The sequence below is a fragment of the Somniosus microcephalus genome, chromosome 8 (genome assembly GCF_052327205.1).
Source record: "Somniosus microcephalus isolate GS21.2 chromosome 8, FLI_Smic_1.0, whole genome shotgun sequence".
Taxonomy (NCBI): Eukaryota; Metazoa; Chordata; class Chondrichthyes; order Squaliformes; family Somniosidae; genus Somniosus; species Somniosus microcephalus.
The window spans coordinates 158,613,044-158,635,962 of record NC_140994.1 but is presented as its reverse complement, the minus strand read 5'-3'; the positions used below and the strand labels follow the sequence as shown (position 1 = coordinate 158,635,962).

General features: G+C 41.5%; 1 protein-coding gene across 1 annotated transcript; it reads left to right on the top strand.

Moving 5' to 3' along the window:
* Positions 1 to 210: 210 nt before the first annotated feature.
* Positions 211 to 22,621, top strand: LOC147113891 (ADP-ribosylation factor-like protein 9). Its single transcript, XM_085995281.1, has 4 exons — positions 211 to 436; positions 4,547 to 4,715; positions 16,750 to 16,925; positions 19,480 to 22,621. Exons 1-4 carry the CDS (start codon positions 302 to 304, stop codon positions 19,657 to 19,659), a joined length of 660 nt encoding a protein of 219 aa, XP_085851407.1. The 5' UTR covers positions 211 to 301; the 3' UTR covers positions 19,660 to 22,621.
* Positions 22,622 to 22,919: the final 298 nt, after the last annotated feature.

Here is a 22,919-nt window from a genome sequence, read left to right as displayed (position 1 = left end):
CTTCTCTGTGACAGAGTTTGAGATTCCTTCCCTCCTGGCAATAATCTGAGGATGTTAAAACAGTTTCATCTATTCGCAGCCAAACAAAACATAAGCGGATTCCCACAATGCACGCACAGAAAATCCTAAACCTGTCTCAAACTTTCTTTGGCCCGTATTATACGTTGCTTGTTTATAAATTGGAAGGAAACAGTCTGCTGGGTGTGAGTCTGCGGCGTGACGTGTTGGGAGGAAGACGGTGTGCAGAGAGAGGTGGCGGCGTCGTCTATTGTACCGGTTGGTCGGGGCTCGAAGTGCAACGATGGCTCCGCTGCGGAAAATTGGAGCGGTAATAGGAGCTGTGGCTGCAATCCTGGGCAGCGTTGTGTTCGTCTCGTGGAAATACTTTAACAGAAAAAGGCGTTATTCCGAAGAAGAGTACGACATCATCAAAGAGGTAAAAGGAAAGAACCACTTCAGTGGGCGCATTCCTCCATAAGGAGGAAACGGGAACTGGCAGATGTCGATATCAAATACTATTAAGATTATGTGGTTTGTGACATGTTTTTTCTTTACACAGAATTAGAACATTGAATGCTTTGCCGCAAAAAGTAACGGAGGCAGAGATCATTATACCTTTTCTAAGAAAAATTGGCTAAAAATTTGAAACGGGGAGATACAGGGCTATGGAGAGAGCAGGATTCGTTTTGGATTGCCCGAGCAAAGAGTTGGCACAAATCTGATTTGCCGAATGATCTGCTTCTCGGCCATAAACATCAATGATATAAGCAGGCTCAATGCGCTGGGAACTGCACCAAATGTCATGCTATACTTTACTGAGAAATGAACATTTTAGGAAAAGTAGGCTACAGTAATTACCATTTTTTGGTTTACAAATGTTCAAAAATAAACTTGTTTTAGCGAATTTGAAATTATTCTGTAAGTAATAAATTATGGTAAATTAACAAAACAATATTTACAAATTCGTTTTAGTTTTTAATTGGTGGCTACAGACTTCATCCAGCTTACATAGTCACATCTGTTAATTCTTCCTGTGGTTTATACTATTTAATTAAAGCACAGATTAAGTTTGGAATTAGCAGTAAACATTCTTCTGGTAATATCGTTTATCTACAATAGATGAAGACAAAAGTGCTAAAGTAAAATTATTGAGAATGTAAATGGTAATTATGGTTAAAAATGCTGTATATATCGTTGTCTTAAAAAGAATAAATAGAAACAAAATGCTATGGTAACGCAGTCACAGTTGATTGTGGTAGAACTGGGGAAGTTATTGGAATTTATAATCAAGGACAGTGACTGAGCATTTAAGAGAAATTTGAGCTGATTGGAAAGAACCAACATGGATTTGTAAAGGGTAAATCATGTCTAATGAATCTAATTGAATCTTTTGAGGAAGTAACTAAAATAGTAGACAGGGAATGTCTATGGATCTAGTTTATATGAACTTTCAGAAGGCATTCAATAAGCAAAAAGGCTATAATGGAATGTTAGCCTTTATAACTAGAGGGCTAGAATATAAAGGGGAGGAAGTTCTGCTACAGCTATACAAAGGCCTGGTTAGACTACATCTGGAGTACTGTGTACAGTTCTGGGTGCCGCTTTTTCAAAAGGATATATTGGCCTTGGAAGGACTGCAGGGTATATTCACCAGACTGTTGCCAAGGTTCCAAGGGTTAGATTATGAGGAGAGATTACATAAACTAGGCTTGTATTCCCTGGAATATAGAAGGTTAATGGTGATTTGATTGAGGTTTTTAGGATTTTGAAAGGAATTGATAAGGTAGAGAGAAACTTTTTTTGCTGGTAGGGGAGTCTAGGACCTTCAAATCAGAGGCAGGCCATTCAGGAGAGAAATTAGGAAACACTTCACGCAAATCCATGTTGGCTCGCTAATATATATGAGAGAACATTGGTTTATGGTACAAGGCAGGTGGACGGAGTTGATACAGATCAGCTGTGATCTCAGTGAATGGCAGAACAGGCTCAAGGGGCTGAATGGCCTACTTCTGTTCCTATGTTCCTAACTATTGCTTGGCTATATTTATGTATTTCTAAAGATTGTGAAGTAATGGCTGTAGTAAATTAGATGTTTCTTGGTTCGGAGAGAAGTGACACGGAGTTATGAAAAATCAACAAACAATCCCAAAGCACAAACTTTGTTTTGCCCTCTCCCAAATGTTCTTTCTCTCATTCCAGATGTTAACTCCTGTACAGGTGCTTACTGCCATCCACTCACTCACCCAAATGGCCATTTTCCAGGTGTGAGTCAAGACAGTGAGTGTTGGCCGGTTAGTCACCTGGTGGGGATAATCACCAAACATCCACAAACATGTATTTTTTAAAGGGATCACTTTTTCCAAGTGGAGGGCAGTGACTAGTGGGGTACCGCAGGGATCGGTGCTAGGACCCCAGTTATTCACAATATATATTAATGATCTAGACGAGGGAACTAGATGTAATATCTCCAAGTGTGCAGATGACACAAAGCTGGGTGGGCGTGTGTGCTGTGAGGAGGATGCAGAGAAACTCCAGTACGATTTGGACAAGTTGGGCGATATGGCAGATGCAGTATAATGTGGATAAATGTGAGGTTATCCACTTTGGTGGCAAAAACAGGAAGGCAGATTATTATTTGAATGGCAATAGATTGGGAAAAGGGGAAGTGCAACGAGACCTGCATATCCTTGTGCACCAGTCGCTGAAGGTAAGTATGCAGGTGCAGCAGGCGGTTAAGAAGGCAAATGGTATGCTGGCCTTCGTAGCGAGAGGGTTTGAGTACAGGAGCAAGGATGTCTTGCTGCAGTTGTACAGTGCCTTGGTGAGACCACATCTTGAGTATTGTGTGCAGTTTTGGTCACCTTATCTGAGGAAGGATGTTCTTGCCATGGAAGGAGTTCAGTGAAGATTCACCAGGCTGATACCTGGGATGGCAGGAATGACGTATGAGGAGAGATTGGGATGATTGGGCTTGTACTCGCTGGAGTTTAGAAGAATGAGAGGGGATCTTATTGAAACTTTTAAAATTCTGACAGGACTGGACAAATTAGATGCAGGAAGGATGTTCCTGATGGTCGGGGAGTCCAGAACCAGGGGTCACAGTCTAAGGATAAGGGGTAGGCCATTTAGGACAGAAATGAGGAGGAATTTCTTCACCCAGAGAGTGGTGAACCTGTGGAATTCTCTACCACAGAAGGCAGTAGAGGCCAATTCATTAAATATTTTCAAGAAGGAGTTGGATATATTTCTTAAGGCTAAAGGGATCAAGGGGTATGGGGAGAAAGCAGGGACTGGGTACTGAAATTGGATGATCAGCCATGATTGCATTGAATGGCAGAGCAGGCTCGAGGGGCCGAATGGCCTACTCCTGCTCCTATCTTCTATGTTTCTATGATAGCCGGTGCCAGATTTTTCTCTCCTCTAACCTAGGGCGATTGAGGCTAATTGTAGAACTCCTATGGCCAGAGATTTCCTAACTCGGAACAAACCAGGGATTGGACCGGGAAACTTCAAAGTCTGTATGATTTAGTTCAATACGAGAGAACACATTTACCAACTGGGCCACCAGAGCCGTTCTCAAAGCACAAACTCGGTCATACGTCTTTCGTTATGTTTTAAATATTCATGTCTTTTCCCGCCAACACATTAGCTTCCTTTCATGGTAAAATATTTGGTATATAGTTCTGAATTGTGGCAGAATGTTGCTTTTAATACATGCACTTTTTATTTCTGCTCATCTGATTTTCACTTTCAACTTTAACTTGTTGATGTTTTTCCCTCTTGAGTCTTATTTCCTTTGCTATTTCACTTCCTTCTCTTTTTCTCCCTTTTTGTTCTGTTCATCTGCAGGTGGAAAGTATCCCTCAGCAGTGAATTAATTAGGGAAGCAGATGAGAAAAGTTGAAAGCCTCTATGACCTGTCATCTATCAATTTATATTTTTAAACCGATTAATTTTTCTTTTAACACTCTGCTACCTAGGGATGCTTTCTATTAAAAGCGAATCAACTATTATATATATATTTTCTTTTATTGCCCCTTGTTCTGATTTTATTTTCTTCATTGTTTTGCTTTTATACATGGGGGGGGGGGGGAGAAAGGCTTGTGAATATAATTTGAGTGGCAATAAAACTGGCATATGGCAAATAAGTTGTTGCTAAGTGGAACCTTTTGCGCAATCGCTACATCCCAGTATACAAAATAATCCATAATAATTCTTAGCATCTGGGACTACATGGTTAGTGTTTACCTCATTGTCCATTCCCATAGAGGCAATGTATGTATGCTGAAGAGGGATAAATTGAAAGCCTTCCAGTTATGTTAGTGTTTGAGACTGGAGAAGTTGCGTTTGATGATGGAAGAGCCAGTATTTGTCTAGCATATTAGATGGGTTTTGTCTCCTAGCCACATGTTACACCAATGTTACCTCTTATGCACCAATGTTACCTCTTATGCACCAGGTACTGTGGATTCATTTCTTTGCTTCACTTTGATTTATGTTACATAGCGTGCTTCTTTACTAAATTGTTGGAATTTTTTTCAAACAGACGCAACCTAGGGAAAAGCAGATTCTGGTTCTTGGTTTAGATGGTGCTGGAAAAACCAGCATTCTCAACTGTTTGACCACCCGCACAGTGAAACGTAACAGATCACCTACCCAAGGCTTTAATGCAGTCTGCATACATACGGGAGGCTGCAAATTGGACTTTCTCGAAAGTGAGTATAATATTTCTGAATACAGCATTGTGACAGGCTGCACGATGCAAAAGAGTTGTAAAAAAAAATCTTAATATTATGAGGTACGGTGGCCTAATTGGCTCAGACACAAGTCTGTCACTGGGCTTCATTATGGGATCCAAGTTTGAGTCTATCCACAGGAAAAGCTATGGCATCAAAATGGGTTTGAATTTTGACAATCCTACTCCTTGAAATTGCTAATAAAATGCAAGATCTTATTGAGAAACTAAGGTGAAAGGCCAAGGCACATCGTGCAGAGTTGAAAGGAGTAAGCAGAGATGAAATGGTAATGATAAGGAGAAGCAAAAATGTGTTTTTAAAAGCCTGAAGATTGTAGGAGGGAGGGAGGTAAAGAGTACACAGTTTTGACATCCTGGGAAAGAATGAGTTAGTTAATTTCAACAGTGAGGTTGTGTAGAATGGAATATTTTCAGCTTAGGAGGAACAAGAGGGGAGCACTGACCATAGCAGTTTTCATAAATTAGAGACAGCCAAATAAACTTGTGATGGAGGAAAGGCAAGGTTAGAGGCAAGAGAAAGATTACTCTTCGGATAACCAGCTTTTTCTGTAATCCTGTCGAAGTAGGAGAATGGAGGAGCTTTCCCAGATATAGGAACAGTATTCAAGTCTTGGACAGAAAAGAAGTATTTAGCATGAAAGAGAAAACAAGCTTCTTGGAGCTAGCTGTGGAAGATGTGGGACGAGGTCAGTGCAGATAGTGAGGCCAAGAATCCCACAAATGAAGGGGTAAAGGCAGAACTCCAAAGGTAAGGCTGTTAGACTAGTGAGAGATATAAGAAACTATATTTCTGAGGAACTGGAAGGTTTTTTTTTTAAATAGACACATCAAGCAGAATAGAGATCAAGATGTAGTGATTCAGCTACCGCATTGAAAGAGAAATGGAGATTTTGTGCATTGAGGGTGTGTCATATGAAGGAAGTTGCTGAATGTAAAATGGAATTCTCGGCAAAACAGTGGGTATGATTAGATGATGAATTGGGGAGGCCATTGATCATGAAAAAGGAAAGAGGCATTGGGAATGAATGAGTTAATGAAAAATGATAAGAAAGAGACATTTACTACAGTGCATTTGGGAGGAATTTAGATTGCAATAAACAGAGCTTTGTTGGAGACCATATCTGATGGTAAATTGCACTTTGCAAACATGGTCAGAGGCTTTGGAGGTGTCTAAAGCAGTAACCACTGATTCACCAGAATGTTTGTGAGGTGTGTAACTTAGGTAACAAGATCACCAGCAAACAAGCATGCTAAAAAGCATACTGGTAATCATTAGCGTAGAACTTTCAAGGTGATGGATAAATTAAGTTAATTTCAAGAACCGTGCAAATGATCTTTGTCAGGCAGTGGAGCAGCAGAGCTCCTATTGAAGTTTAGAGAGTGGAGGATCCAACAGATCTGGCAGAAATAAAAGTTGATGTTAGCCCTGTTGCTAGAACAGGATGGAGCAATGGATGAAGATTCTTTCTGATGATAGAGATTAGTACTGAAAGAGTAAATTAAAGAGGTCAGCCTTCTTCCAGTAAATGCAGGTGTTCTAGCTGTACAACATAACAGCCAAGCAATTATATTTTACTGTAGTATACAGAAGTACAGTGGGTGTACCCCATCAGTGGAGGTTTACAGATAGTACAGGGCTGATTCTGGTAAGTAGTATTGGTCTTTCTGGTGGCATAGCTGTAACTTTAGTAATTTCCATAGGCAGGTGACTGCCCTTGACATCAAGGCAGCATTTAACCGGGTGTGGCATCAAGGAGCCCTAGTAAAACTGAAGTCAATGGGAATCGGCGGGGGGGGGGGGGGGGAAATCTCCACTGGCTGGAGTCATACCTAGTACAAAGGAAGATGGTTGTGGTGGTTGGAAGACAATCATCACAGCCCCAGGACATTGCTGCAGGAGTTCTTCAGGGCAGTGTCTTAGGCCCAACCATCTTCAGCTGCTTCATCAATGACCTTCCCTCCAACATAAGGTCAGAAATGGGGATGTTCGCCGATGACTGCACAGTGTTCAGTGCCATTCGCAACTCCTCAGGTAATGAAGCAGTCCGTGCCTGTATGCAGCAAGACCTGAACGACATTCAGACTTGGGCTGATAAGTGGCAGGTAACATTTGCGCCACACAAGTGCCAGGCAATGACTATCTCCAACAAGCGCGAGTCTAACCACCTCCCCTTGACATTCAACGGCATTACCATTGCCGAATCCCCCACCATCAACATCCTGGGGGATCACCATTGACCAGAAACTTAACTGGACCAGCCACATAAATGCTGTGGCAACAAGGGCAGATCAGAGTAAGATATTCTGTGGCGAGTGTCTCGCCACCTGACTCCCCAAAGTCTTTCCACCATCTACAAGGCACAAGTAAGGAGTGTGATGGAATACACTCCACTTGCCTGGGTGAGTGCAGCTCCAACAACACTCAAGAAGCTCGACACCATCCAGGACAAAGCAGCCTGCTTGACTGGCACCTTAAACATTCACTCCCTCCACCACCGGCGTACCATGGCTGCAGTGTGTACTGTTATGTTCATTAATAAATAGACATTCTTATTATGAACACAGCTAGCTTTTGCTAGACACTTTTATTGAGCACATGTGGACTAGGTACAGTATCTGTAGAGGCTTCCATCTTGACTGCTGCCTTGTGGGTAGCCTAGTGCCTCATGGGTAATGTAGTCTTAATATACATACAGCTGGGTAGTGTAGTCTTATGCATACAGCTATATACAGCTCTACGGCTCCACCTAGTGTCCACTATAGAATGACATGTTATTGATCATTACATCCCCCTTTCTTTGAGGTTTAACAAAATCAATATCAATCAACTTTCAAGAAAACAATAAAGATAATATCAGTAACACTTTTGTTAGTGCTCTATAAACAAACATTTTCAAAACAGTCAACACATTTTCAAAGCTTTACATTGTACTCAAAGATTAAGTCTATCAGGCTTTTTTACTTCACGAGTGGATCTTCTCAACACTAGTAAGTCTGATGTGTCTTCATGAGATTGTTCTGGCGGTGAATGACAAGATGCAGTTGTGGCATTGTCATCAATCTGGTCTTGAATAGTCTCTTGTGTTTTTAGGAGGGAACGGCGGTTCCTCCTGAGAATCTGTCCTTCCTCAGTTCTAACAGTGTATGACCTTGGTCCTACTTCCTCAAGAACTGTAGCTTTCCTGTTCCATGCATCTGGATCCTCAATCCTGACAACATCATCCCTTGTCAATGGTTTTAGAGATTTGGATGACTTGTCATAGTATGATTTCTGTTTCAGCTTTAACAGTTGAAGTCTCTGTCTCAGTTCCTCACTTTGCTGTTCTTTTGCACAGCAGGGTAGCGTGGTGTGCAACTTGCGACCCATTAGTAGTTCAGCAGGTGAAGAACCACAGTCTAAAGGTGAGGCTCGGTAGCTCAGCAGGGCGAGATAAGGATCAGACTTGCTTTCTGTCGCTTTCTTCAGTAGCTGCTTGAGAACTTGAACACCTTTCTCTGCCTTACCATTTGACTGAGCATACAAAGGACTGGATGTGATGTGCTGAAAGTCATACTGTGCTGCAAACTGTTGCCACTCCTTACAGTTGAAGCACGGACCATTGTCGCTAACGGCAATCCTGGGAATTCCATGTCTGGCGAAGATGGATTTCACATGCATTATGACACTGCTTGCTGTGGTGCTTGAGAGCAGCGCCATCTCAGGATAGTTAGAATAGTAGTCGATCACTATTAGATAGTCTTTACCATTTAAATGAAAAAGGTCCATACCAACCTTTTGCCATGGTGCTGTTGGTATGTCAGCTACTATCATTGGTTCCTTTGCTTGTTTGTTTTGGTGTTTCTGACATGTCTCACATTTGCCTATCATGTTCTCAATGTCCTTATTTATGCCAGGCCAATAAACAGTGTCTCTTGCTCTCCTTTTGCATTTTTCAATTCCGAGTTGTCCCTCATGAATCCTTTTGAGCATGTCTTGACATAGAGCCTGTGGAATGACTATTCTGTTCTGTTTTAGTAATAGTCCACTTGCGACACTCAATTCTGACCTTATGTGAAAATATTTTGGACAGGAACCTTTTGGCCAACCATGATGAATGTTCTCTATTACTGTTTGTAATACTGTATCTTTTACTGTTTCTTCTGCTATTTGCTTTGATTTTGTGTCTGACACGGGCAGCGCAGCAGTGACCATACTCACATGAACATCCATGTCTTCTTCAGTAGAGCTCACATGACTCATTGTGGGTGCTCGGGATAGTGCATCAGCTAACACTATGTGTTTGCCTGGTGTGTAGGTCAGTTCAAAGTCATATCTTTGCAGCTTCATCATGAGTCGTTGAATCCTTGGAGACATCTCATTCAGGTTTTTTTTATGATGGCAACCAGTGGGCAGTGGTCTGTCTCAACTGTGAAGGTGGGAAGTCCATATATGTAGCCATGAAACTTTTCTAGTCCAACTACCAAGCCTAGACATTCCTTTTCAATCTGGGCGTATCGACACTCAGTATCAGTCATAGACCTGGAGGCATAGGCAACAGGCTTCCAATCTTCACCCTCTGCTTGTAGCAAGACCGCACCTAGGCCATCTTTTGATGCATCCATTGACACTTTGATTCTTTTGGTTGGGTCAAAGAAGGTGAGTACAGGTGTGGTTGTCAGCACTGTTTTGAGGTTTATCCACTCTTGTTCATGTCTTTCTGTCCATGCGAACTCATTTGTTTTATGTAGCAGGTCTCGCAGACAGGCTGTCTTGGCTGACAAGTTAGGAATGAACTTTCCAATGAAGTTTATCATCCCCATGATGCGTAGCACTCCTTTTTTGTCAGTGGGTCGGGGCATTTTGAGTATGGTGTTTACTTTTTCCATATCTGGCTCTATTCCTTTACCAGATAGATTGTCTCCTAGGAAAGTGACTTCCTGGACGCCAAACTGACACTTGGCTTTGTTGAGCTTCAGTCCATTCCGGCGTATGCTCTGTAGCACTTTAGTCAGTCTCTCATTGTGTTCTTTCAGTGTGGAGCCCCAGATGATGATGTCATCAACATAGACCCAAACTCCTTCCAGACCTTCAATTATGTGTTCCATCGCTCTATGAAAGATTTCAGATGCAGATATTATCCCGAAAGGCATTCTGAGGAAACAATACCTGCCAAATGGTGTGTTGAAGGTACAGTATTTGGTGCTCTCTTCATCCAGTTTTAGTTGCCAAAATCCTTGAGGCATCGAGCTTTGTAAAGTATCTGGCACCTGACATTTCACTGGTGATTTCTTCTTGCTTGGGAATCTGGTAGTGTTCACGTTTTATGTTTGCATTTAAGTCCTTTGGATCCATGCATATTCTTAGATCATTGTTCTTTTTCTTTACACATACCATGGAGTTAACCCAGTCTGTTGGCTCTTTGACTTTCCTGATGACTCCTAGTGTGGTCATTCTGTCCAGTTCATTCTTGAGCCGGTCACACACGGGTGCTGGAACTCTTCGTGGAGTATGTACCACTGGCTGAGCATCCTGCTTTAACTGGATCTTGTAAGTGAATGGTAGAACTCCAAATCCTTTGAACACATCCTGGAAATTATTCACTACAGAATCCACCGAGTCATCTGGTCTGCTTATGGCACAGTTTATACAGTAGACTCTCTCGACCAGTTCTAAGTCCTCAAAGCTTTGTCACCTAGTAGAGAATCAAGTCTTTCAGCCACAACAGAAAACATGAGATAAACACAGACACAGAAATCACACAGTGCAGATAGAGGCCATTTCGGCCCATCGAGCCTGCACCGACACATATCCCACCCGATCCCCGTAACCCCTACACCAACACATATCCCACCCTATCCCCGTAACCCCACGTATTTAATCCCCCTAACACTAAGTGTCAATTTATCATAGCCAATCAACCTAACCCGCACATCTTTGGACTGTGGGAGGAAACCGGAGCACCCGGAGTAAACCCACGCAAACACGGGGAGAATGTGCAAACTCCACACAGACAGTCGCCCGAGGTTGGATTCGAACCCGGGTCCCTGGCGCTGTGAGGCAACAGTGCTAACCACTATGCACTTTGTCTTTGACTGTCACTTTAAGTCTGCATACACCTAAGCTATCTATTTTCTGTCCATTATAGTCCTTCAGTAGTACTGACTTTTTCTGTATTTTGGGCTTTTCTTTCATATTGTTAATGTCACTCATACTGATTAAGTTTGCTTTTGCCCCAGTGTCTAGTTTCAAGGTGATGCGCTATCAATTACTCATAAAAGACTGAGAGTTAAGAGAGTAACTAAAGGCTTTTATTAACAAAAGAATGAAGGTCTGCCTCGAGTGGTCGACCGGTCCAGAAATACAAAGGGCTGGGGAGCAGTCATCTTTATACTAGGACTTGTGGGAGGAGTCAGCCGAGGCATGTCCAGGCATGTACATAGTGGAATACAAACAGTGGTTTACCACACAAGGTAACTAATGCTCCATTTACCTGCAGTGGGATCATCCATTTGTCCTCTTTTACTGCATTAACTTTATGTTCAGCATTGTCCATTTCTGAGGGCTGCACATTTTCTGTATCCTTTTTGATATTGTCACATGACACCATTCGTACAAAAAATGTCTCACTTAAATCAGTGTCCTCAATTACATTAACTCGTTGCCCATTCTTAGTTTTTACTTTTGAAAAGCATTGTTTGGCAAAGTGATTCTTTCCATTACACTTTGTGCACATTTTTCCAAACGCTGGGCATTGTCTTAACTGGTGTTTGTAACCACAGCGTTTACAATTAAAAATTTCATCCTCCGATTGCTTTTCATTTCTGTTCTGCCCAAGTTTCTTCCCCTTGTAGGACACAGCACTGACAGCAGCATTATCACTCATTACAATTGCATCATTATTAATTTCACTGAAAGTCTTCGCGTGCTTTCGAGCTAGCTCGCTGGCTTGGCATATTTTCACCGCATTTTCCAAATTTAGTTCGGTTTCTCTCAACAGACGTTCCCTGACTTTTTTATCATGAATACCAAACACAATCTGGTCACGAATCATGGATTCTTTGAGCTCAGAGAAATTACATGTCTGTGCTTTCAGTTTCAGATCAGTTATAAAGCTATCAAAAGTCTCATTTTGCTGCTGTGTCCGAGAACAGAACATGTATCTTTCATAGGTCTCATTCTTTTTGGGAGAGCAATGTGCATCAAATTTTTTTAGCACATCTTCTAATTTTTCTCTGTTCTCCTCTGGATTAAATACAAATGTATTAAATACCTCTATCGCCTGTGGGCCTGCAACCATAAGCAGCAACGCTATCGTCCTTGCGTCTGGCTTCATACCGAATCCGATGGCTGCAATGTAGAGTTCGAATTGTTGTTTGAGTCTGCCAATTGTAGTCGATGTTTCCTGTGAGTTTCAAATGCTCTGGTGCCTTCAAATTCTCCATTTCGTTTTTCACAATTTTCAGCAGATCTTCACCATCCTGGTAGCATGTTATGTTCATTAATAAATAGACATTCTTATTATGAACACAGCTACCTTTTGCTAGACCTTTTATTGAGCACATATGGACTAGGTACAGTATCTGTAGAGGCTTCCATTTTGACTGCTGCCTTGTGGGTAGCCTAGTGCCTCATGGGTAATGTAGTCTTAATATATATACAGCTGGGTAGTGTAGCCTTATACATACAGCTATATACAGCTCTACGGCTCCACCTAGTGTCCACTATAGAATGACATGTTATTGATCATTACATGTACCATCTACAAGATGCACTGCAGCATCTCGCCAAGGCTTCTTCAGCAGCACCTCCCAAACCTGCAACCTCTACCACCGACAAGGGCAGCAGGCATATGGGAACACCACCACCTCCAAGTCACACACCACCCTGACTTAGAAGTATATCGCTGATCCTTCATTGCAGCTTGGTCAAAATCCTGGAACTCCCTCCCTATCAGCACTGTGGGAGCACCTTCACCACACGGACTGCAGCGTTTCAAGAAGGCAGCTCACCACCACCTTCTCAAGGGTAGCTAGGGATCGGCAATAAATGCTGGCCTTGCCAATGACACCCACATCCCATGAATGAATAAAAATTAAAGGTGGGTTAGTGCATGTTTCTTTCGTGCAGCACTAGGGCTATATGGGGGGATGTTGTTGGTGTGACAATCTAACATTGGCAGTAGGTCAAGAATTGAGGGTCAGCTTTTTCTTTAGGATAAATTGTGCAGTCAGGATCAAAGAAGGATAGAGAGGAAGTTACAAGGCAGCTTTGACATGGCTTAAAGAAGGGGGAGGAATGGGAATATAGCTGTTTCCTTTCAATTAAATTGCACTTACTATTGTGACAAAATAGGAATTTCTGAATTATATTTCCAATGAATTTAGATAGACAGGATCAGTTTTATTTAAAAATGAGCTTCAGCCAGCTGTATCTTTGGGCAAACAACCATTGTCTCTTTGACAGGTGTTGCCATTACAATTAACGGAGCCAACCTATCAGCATATTCAGTAAGAAGCATTTATTCTGAAATAATTTTCTTTATTGATTACTTTGCTTGTGTTCAGAAATGAACTAAGTCAAAGGTCACTAGGGCAATCTCTGTGAAATGTTACCATATGTGGGTCGATAGACCTGGGGAGTAGACCAATTCAGTTTCTCTGGGTGAACCATTATGGGAAACATTTGAGGGGAAGGCAGTTAACACCTTGCCTTACAAGGTGTGGGTCCTGTGATTTGCTGCTTGCTCTTCAATGAGCAGCTGTGACATGAAAAATTTCTAATGCAATAAATCAAAACTCTGGTTACTCCATTTCATTTCTATGTAGAGATTTGTATTCTTGGAATGGTCATTCGCATCAAGCACATACAACTTTACATTGTTGAAGGTCTTTGAAAGATTGTCTTATCCAAGAGTCCTGTTGCATATTAAGCTTTATACTTGAGCATATTGACAAACAACTGGCTTAGCCATCCATTGCCAGCTTTGATTTGACATCAAGCTCTCACTTGAGGCCTCGCTGTCCTCTTTCAAAACTGGTCATTACTCTAGGATCATCCTGGAAGGCAAACTCTGGCTCCTTTTCTCCACTACCAACCACCTCTTTAAACCCCTTTCTCTTGCCCCTCCACCCCCACCTCTAACAAGTGCTAAGAGTTTATGGATTTCTTAGTCATGAAGACAGGGACCATATATTCAGCTGTCTCTGCTGCTTGCCCCTTCCTCTTTGCCCACCAAGCCAAACTTTCACCCAGTCCCATCCCCACTCTAGCCCTGAGCCACCTCTCTAGTTCCTCCCCTCTCATCTCATCCACAAGACTTGTATCTTGCTTTTTCAACCCCATTTCCACCATATTGCTGATCACCCAACTTCTCTTCCTGGCACCATACTAGTCAATAATGTAAATGGTCCACTCTCCTCAGGCATTGTCTTTCTCCCTTTCAAAACTGCTGTCGTCACCCCTTCCTTAAGAAAACCAACCCTCAATTCTTCTGTCCTCGCTAACTGCTATTTCATCTTCAATCTTTCTTTCCTCTCAAAGGTCCTTGAGATGTTGTTCCCTCCCAGATCCGTGCCCACCTCTCATGCAGCAAACTGTTTGGATCCATCCAATCATGTTTCTACCCCTCCCACAGCATGGAAAAGACCCTAAGAAAAACAATGAACAACATTTTCTATGACTATGATCATGGTCCATTATCTGTCCTTGTCCTCTTCAACCTCTCCTTAATACACAATCCTCCTCCAGCACCTTTCCTCCATTGTTCAGCTCTGTGGGACCTCTCTTGCTTGGTTCCACTCTTATCTATCCGTTCATAGCCAAAGTATCTCTAGCAGTGGCTTCTCTTCCCACTCCACAACATCATTTCTGGAGTCTGCCAAGGATCCATCCTTGGCTCCTGCCTCACTTGCATATTTCCCCTTAGCGACATCATCCAGACCTGGAGTCAGCTTCTACATATATGCCAATGACATCCAGCTTTATCTCAAGTCAACTCCTCCACTGCATCTGTGCTGAGACTGCTTGTCAGGTGACCACTTTGGATGCGCTTTCTCAGCTAAATGTTTCTTTCTCGCCACCAATTCCAAGCCCCTCCCTGGCCACTGTCTCTGGTTGAACTGAACTGTTTGCAACTTCTGCATCCTGCTTAATCCTGAGCTGAGTTTCAGATTCATGCCTTTGTTATCTTAGCTCAGTTATTCTAATGCTTTCCTAGCCAGCCTCCCATCCTGCATCCTCCATAAACTTCAGCTCATCCAAAACTCTGCTGCCTGTATCTTGGCCCACACTGATTTACCGTGGCTTGCAGTCTCCCAACACCTCTGAATGTAGCCTCTTGTGGTACTTTTTCCTTAATGCAAAAATGAAAGCACTGAATTTGGTACACATAAAAATGATTAAAAATAAACCCTAACCCTAACCCCAGAAAGACACACAGAAACAGAAACCCCAGTAAGGTTATGGTAGCCTAGTGGCTGTGGTATCAAGAGGTCAGGAGTTCTAATCCCACCATGGCAAGTTGTGAAATTGAACTCCATAAATCTGGTCATTTGTGGACTGGCACCAGGAAAATGACCATGAAAGCTGCCAGATCTAAAAACCAAAGTGAAATTGGGCGGGGTGTATGACGTCGGCCGATCCTGTATCACCTGTTTTATACCCCTGCCAAAGTTGGAAGCTCCACCCCATTTCACTGTGCTGTAGACCAGCAATGAACTGTAGCATATTAAGATGGATTATTATAGTATTACAGGCACAAAATCATTTTTTGAGCATGATCATGATTTATAATAATGTGGATTGCTTAGGACGTCAACACCAAGATGAGCCAAAATTTCCTCCAACTTAATATTGACAAAATTGAAGGCTCCTTTGATCGGGGCCAGCACCTACATCCTGCGGCCAAAACTCAATTGATCTTTCCAACTACTACCTCAGACTGAATCGGGAGATACAGAACCTTACAATACTGCATGACCTTATCTCCGCTTCCTTCACCACATCCACTCTGTTACCAACTACAGGAAACTTTCTGGTATCCGGCACCGACGGGACCGAACTGGTGCCGTTGGATCAAAACTGCCGTAGAAACCAGCGCTAATGTTAAAACATTCAGAGCTCCGTGTGAAGCAACAAACCCTGTTGCTTAGCAACAGCTTCAAAACAGTCGGCGCAGCTTGCAAGCGTCTAGCTGAAGCTGTTGCTTAGCTACAGAGACGCTTGCAGAGCCAGGACTGGAGAAAAGAAGCAATGAAAAGAAAAAAAATTATCTGAACCGACTCCTGAATTTTGCTGGTAGATGGAGCTTTCCGGACATTTAACCTCTGGATAAACGAAAGTTCCTGTACTTTCTTCCACCTCCACAGCATCACCCCCCTCCCCACTACTGATGAAATCCAAGTCCATACCTTAATTCCAATGAACTGAGTTGGCTTGCTGCTTCAATTCTCTACAAGTTACAACTCATTCACGATGTGGCAGTCTGTATCCTCACTCGGTTTCATCATCACCTAGCCCCACTCCATCCTCTCCAAGCTCCGCTGGCTCCAAGTGCCAAGCACATTCTTCCACACTTTTGGCCCTGCTTTCAAACCCCTCCATGGCGATGCTGATCACCTCCAGCTTCATGTTCCTGCACACACACTCTGCTTGAACACCGTGATAATCCTTCTCTGCCCCATCATTGGTGGCCGCTTACTTAATTGTGATGTGCCTATCCTCTGAAAATACCTGCTGAGTTATTTCTACCTTACCACCTTCCTCCCTATTTTAAAAAAAACTCCTCCAAAGCTTTTCTTTATAACTGTGACTTCAGTCCCTTGCCCTAACCCTCTCCATTTTCCCCTCCAGCTCGCCATCCATTTAACAAAGTATTTTGAGACATCTTGCCGCATTTGAGGAATGCTATAGAAATGCAAGTTGTTCTTGCAATCTGAATAGTACATTCCTTTAACCTGAAAATGCACAAAATATCCTATTTAGTTCTTGAAGATACATTATCTTTTTCTTACAGTTGGCGGTAGCTGCAACTTGCGCTCATACTGGAATCTATACCTAAATAAAGCCCAAGTGTTGATTTATGTGGTGGATTCCACAGACCAGGAACGTTTGCCTCTGGCTGGGCAGGAGCTGCATCAGCTGCTCAAAGAAGATCCATTGCTGCCACTGGTGCTATTGGCAAATAAACAGGTAAGTGCACCCTCCATGAGTGTTTGATGGAGGTCCTCTGTTGGGTGGGTGGAAGGGAAAGGAAGAGAGAATGGACTGTTGAGCTGCAGGCTTCTTTGTCTCACTCACTAATAATCATGCAACTCAAGGGAGTATGCTCTGTCTCAAATTTTCATTCCGTGGATTATTCATGTGGCATTCCAGATGAGAATTTATTAAACTTACTAAATTTGTGGCTGGTATATTCTAATGACAGACAGCCATGAGACTCATATCCACAATCACAGGTTCATGAAAGGAACATCTTAACTACTATGATCCTGGACTTAAAAAACCCAACTTTTAATTAAATTGTCTGGGTAATGTCCACATATCATGTTTAGATGGTGGAAATATTTTGAGCTATTGGACTTTGTGGTGAATTTAATACATATACTGCAGCAATGGTGTAGTTTGTGCTGCAATTTATGGTAGGACCTGAGTTTTTTCAGTCATTCTCTGAACAGCAAGCGCTCTCTTCCACAGCCTACCCTTGCTTAGTTTCTTTTACTTATCTGATTGCAGCCAGAGCATCTCTAGCAATGGTTTCTACCCCACCCCTACACCATCTCCTTGGGAGTTACCCCAAGATTTCATCCTCTTCCTCATCTACATGCTGCCCCTTGCAACATCATCCACAGACACAAGATCAGCTTCAACGTGTAAGCTGAGGATACCCAACTCCACCATGGCTCTTAAACCCTCCACTGCCTCAGTGCTATCAGACTGTCTGACATCCAGTCTTGGATGAGCCAGTTTCCTCCATCTAATCATTAGGAAGACCAAAGTCTACAGCGTCATCTCTTGCTGCAAATTCAGTACCATCGCTATGGACACATCCCCTGCCCAGCCACTGTCTCGGACTGAGCCAGACTGTTCACAACCTTGGCATTCAATTCGACCCCCAAAATTAGCTTCCCACCTCAAATCTTCTCCATCACAAAGACTTCTACCTCTGTGCTATTGCTTGCATCTGCCCATCTTCCATTGAAACCCTCATTTATGGCTGTGCTAATTCCAGACTCAATAATTCCAATGCTTCCCTGGCTAGCCTCCCATCCTCCATAAACTACAGCTCATCCAAAAACAGCTGCCCGAATTCTATCTTGCATCACTCACCCATCACCCCTGTCCTTACTGACCTATATTATGCCCTGTCCGTCAACACCACAAATTAAAAATTGTGTTTAAACCTTGGCCTTGCTTCTTCCCACCTTGGTTCCTCTGGCACTGGCTTCATGTACATCCCTCATTCTTTCACCCCATCATTCAGCCACCTAGGCTCAATGCTCTGAAGTTTCTTCCCCCTTCCTGCACCACCCCCCACCAACTCTCGCCATCTCCCCTTCCTCCTTTAAGGCCCTCTTTAAAATCCACTTTTAATCTTACTCCTCTATGAAGTGCAGTGGGATGTTTTACTGCATCAAAAGCAAGATATAAATGCAAGTTGTTGCCGTTCTGATTACAGCGTATCGTGACTGAACAGAAAGAGAGTATATCAGTAACGGCTCTGTTAGCGGAGAGAGTAATCTTGGATCGACAGAGGCAGACCCGGCTACCAAGAGAGGACAGGATATGCTCTCACTGCAGTCAGGGAGTGGTGGAGACAGAGATGCACTTCCTCACAGCTTGTAGAAAATATCAGGGCATAAGGGAGAATTTCTACCCAAAATTCACAAAAATATGCCTGGAATTCAGAAATTTGGATGACCAAAAACTCCCATACCTACTAGGGGAAGAGAGAAATTGTGTAACACTAGCGGCACACTATGTTACAGCTTGCCATAAACAGAGGGACAACCACTAAATATAAGAAAAGAGTATATATAAATTATAAGAATGTATATTTATACACTCAGGGATATATCTGTTTATACACTGTATGGATAGTTCGGTATTTTTGTGTACAAACATGAATGTTTTTCGATGCTTTGGCAACATAAGATGTAACTTGTCATGCCAATAAAGCGATTTGAATTGAATTGAGTGCATTAAAGGAACATATATCATAGCTGAAAGCAATTTCTATGCTTGTATGCTTCCCCATAGGGAGGGAAAGTAGGAATGGGAAGTTAACTTAAGGTGTTCCAGCACACCTATTGGTCAGCTCATGAAAATATTGGGGCCAAGCCTAGAACTTACACACAGCCTATTGGAGAAAATGAAATGGATCTAAAATAAGCAAAAAAGGAATTATTAAACAATGGGATACAATAAAATATTTCATTAAGTAATATTTTTGACCAAGTTAAATTAATAAAAACTATTTAAGTCTGTTTGCTTTATACAATATATTATATTACAAAATGTTGACTTTTTATTGAGCAAGCTAAGTTACACATGTTCATTTAATTATGGTATCATTGACAGAATTTGAACCTAGAAACAGTGGCAAGGATATACCACCACCCTGGGGAGCATAATATGAATGTTTGTAGGATGTGTAGTTCCTTCTGTATTCATTAACTGTAATTTAGTAAAAAGTAAGTTATCTGTAACCTTTATTTCAATAGCTGCATTAATTTTGCTCCTATAGGACCTTGATGGGGCTCTTAATATTTCTGATCTTCATAGAAAGCTCCTACTCCATGAAGTGAATTATGAAAGAAAGCTTTTCCTCATGGCTACTAATGTCACCGAGGATGGAACAGAGATCCCTAAAAGTATCCACGATGTTAAGGAACTTATCACTCAATTAATCTCACAGAAAATCTGAGCAGACATCAATTCATGTTTCTGGAGGATTTAGAAATTTATTTACTGGATAATACTGTAATGTTTACCTGTAATTCAGCTGTTTCATAATTTATTCAGCCAGATCAGGGGGGGGGGGAAGCAATGGATTTATCTTTGCAAGAAATTACATACTACTATGCATACTAACAAAATCATGTTTAAAAAAGAGTCTTTGAATGCAAGGACTACCTTCCATAGCAAGAGTGTTACAGGATCCTTGAATATGATGTTACATTTTTGACAATCCTAATGTCAGACAAGATTTCTGTAGCTAGTGGAATTTACCCTACTTTTTCAACCTACATTCTTTGGTGTATCTTTTTCTTTGATGAAAGAAAAAGCTTTCTATGGCAAATTGGCTGCCTTGTATACCTGTTAACAGTGACTACACTTCAAACCAAAATCTTTGGCTGTAAAGTGCTTTGGGACAACCTGAGGGCATGAAAGGCACTATAACAAAGGAAAGTTTGTTCTTTTCAAATGTGCTTTTTTGGACTTTGTGTATTTTTTTTTCAAATCAGTCTTAATCCAGGTTTTAACAATCTTCCCATTAATTTCCACTGTTTCTAATTTGGGGACATAATTCCAACTTTCCTTCTTGAATGTATTTGTAATCATTTAGGAGTTTCACTACTTTTTTTGCCAAGCTGCTAAACAAAAGTACCTTGCAACAGCAGACCATGCATGTCTGCTGATCAAATGTGTATAGACAATAGCAGATTCTTGTGGTAGTCAGGGTGGCGGTGGTGAAAATCTAACAGGCTTTTCTTAAATTGGAGGGGAAAAAATCAAATTGATGTAAATAATTGTAAACACTACATGGGATACATTCACCTAGGCAAAGAACGGAAGGGATGTTTTTGAGCTCATTTTAAAGTAAAGAGTACTTCTTTTGTTCTATCGCAGCCCTGTCTTCGATCTATTATTTCCTTTCCAGTTTTGAAAAAGGGTTTCAACCCGAAACGTTGAGTCTAATTTCTCTCCACGGATGTTGCCTGACCTGCTAAATTTTTCCAGCATTTTCTGCTGTTATTTCGGATTTCCAGCATCTGCAGTATTTTGCTATCGTACAATAGAATACTCTCCACTTGCCTGGATGAGTGCAGCTCCAACAACACTAGAATCTCAACCATCCAGGACAAAGCAGCCCGCTTGATTGGCACCTCATCCACTACCTTAAACATTCACTCCCTTCACCACCGGCGCACTGTGGCTGCAGTGTGTACCATCTACAAAATGCACTGCAGCAACTCGCCAAGACTTCTTTGACAGCACCTCCCAAACCCACAACCTCTACCACCTAGAAGGACAAGGGCAGCAGGCACAAGGGAACACCATCACCTCCAGGTGCCCCTTCCAAGTCACATATCATCCTGACTTGGAAATATATTGCCGTTCCTTTATAGTCACTGGGTCAAAATCCTGGAACTCCCTCCCTAGCAGCACTGTGGGAGTACCTTCACCATATGGACTGCAGTGGCTCAAGAAGGTGGCTTACCACCACCTTCTCAAGGGCAGTTAGAAATGGGCAATAAATGCTGACCTCGCCAGCACCACAAACGAATAAAAAGATGATTGTTTGCTTCTTTACTCTAAACACCCCCCCCTTTTCATAATTTTATTTGTCACTAATTTGTGTAAGTTGCTGACACTATACAACCAGTTGATAATAGCAGATTTTTTTTTATTAACTTCAAATGCTTTAAAGATTTCCACTCATCTACTCCACAAAAATGTAAAAATTTAACAAGGCATTTAATGACAGCTATATTTTATTTCCTTAATGGGCATGATTAAATGGAAAATCTTGTACTTCATTTTATTAAGCTCCTTACAAATTTTCCACAATTCTAAAGATAGTGGGATGAGAATTTGAAATTGGGACTATTATGTCATTCTAGTGGTTCTATATCAATATTCAAATTTCTAAATTACTGTTATTCATACACACATTAGTTCAAACATTGTAGATTTTCAATGTTTATGCACAGATCACTGAAAGATTAATATAATTTTGGATCTAGCAGGCAAATTGAATAGAATTGTCTCATTACTTTCAAATTCAAATCAAAATTGCTATTAATTTTCCAGATTGCAGAAATTGAAAATACTGCAGAAGCCATTTACTTTACAAGAAAGCCATCTCATTTTCAAACTAATGAATCAAAATTAATTTCATATAATACTCAAACTTACTGCAGTTGTCCTTATTTCAGCTTAGGTGCCGAGATCGTACAGCTCTTCCGGGAGAGGCGGAGAATCAAAAGAGAGGGAGGGAAAAAGTAAGAGAAAGAGACAGTTTCTTATTTATCATAGCTGGTATCCAAAATTCAAGGGGGAATGCAGTGGAGTTGTTTAAGGTCATTGTTTGGGAGAATCAATGAAGTTCGTTGCTAGAAGAAAACTGTAAATAAGAAGGGTAAATGATTAGGCCTGATACTAAAGAAAGAGAAAATACTGGAAATTTCTCATTTCAGCTTTCCAGCACCTGCAGTATTTTGTTTTTGCAAGCTTGATAATGTGGTTTGAGCTTTTGCTAAATTTCTGAAATCTAGCTTATACAGTGGTGTTAATAAAAAGACAAGAGGCAAGAGCAAACAATGGAGTAGGTTATCTGTTTGATGAAACATTCTGGTGCCATCATTTATCAAAAGTTGACATTGTTTACTATTATAGCAGAATATATCTTGGAGGAAGATTTATTTTTAAAGCAATTAAGGTAATGAAGTATTTCAATTATGGAAGTGCCGCAAATTGAGGAAACCGTGCATGAAAAAGTATTTGCTTGTAAAACAATTATTTGTAATTAATGACTTAAAATAGAAGTTGGGTTTTGTACTAATTTTTTTTGACCTTTTGAGATATATTATTATTATGTGTATATAAATGGAATATGTTACGTAGCTGGATCAAAATAAAAATAACTACCCATTCTATTTAAATATACGAGTGGACATTCTCAATTTCAACATGCTTCCAAAAGACACTGCACCTCAGGCTTTCTAAATTGTACTTATTCTTTTTACCACATAGTATTTACAGCACAGAAACCGGCCATTTGGCCCAACCAGTCCACGCTAGTGCTTCTGCTCCACACGAGCCTCCTCCCACCCTCCTTCATCTAACTCCCAACATATCCTTCAATTCCTGTCTCCCTCATGTGTTTATCTAGCTTCCCCTTAAATGCATCTATGCTCCTCGCCTCAACTACTCCTTGTGGTAGCGAGTTCCACATTGAGG

Coding starts and splice junctions, on each gene's coding strand:
- LOC147113891 (XM_085995281.1), top strand. CDS start 302: ATGGCTCCGCTGCGGAAAATTGGAGCGGTAATAGGAGCTGTGGCTGCA. Junction 437..4,546: donor AGTACGACATCATCAAAGAG/GTAAAAGGAAAG, acceptor TTTTTCAAACAG/ACGCAACCTAGGGAAAAGCA. Junction 4,716..16,749: donor CAAATTGGACTTTCTCGAAA/GTGAGTATAATA, acceptor TTTTTCTTACAG/TTGGCGGTAGCTGCAACTTG.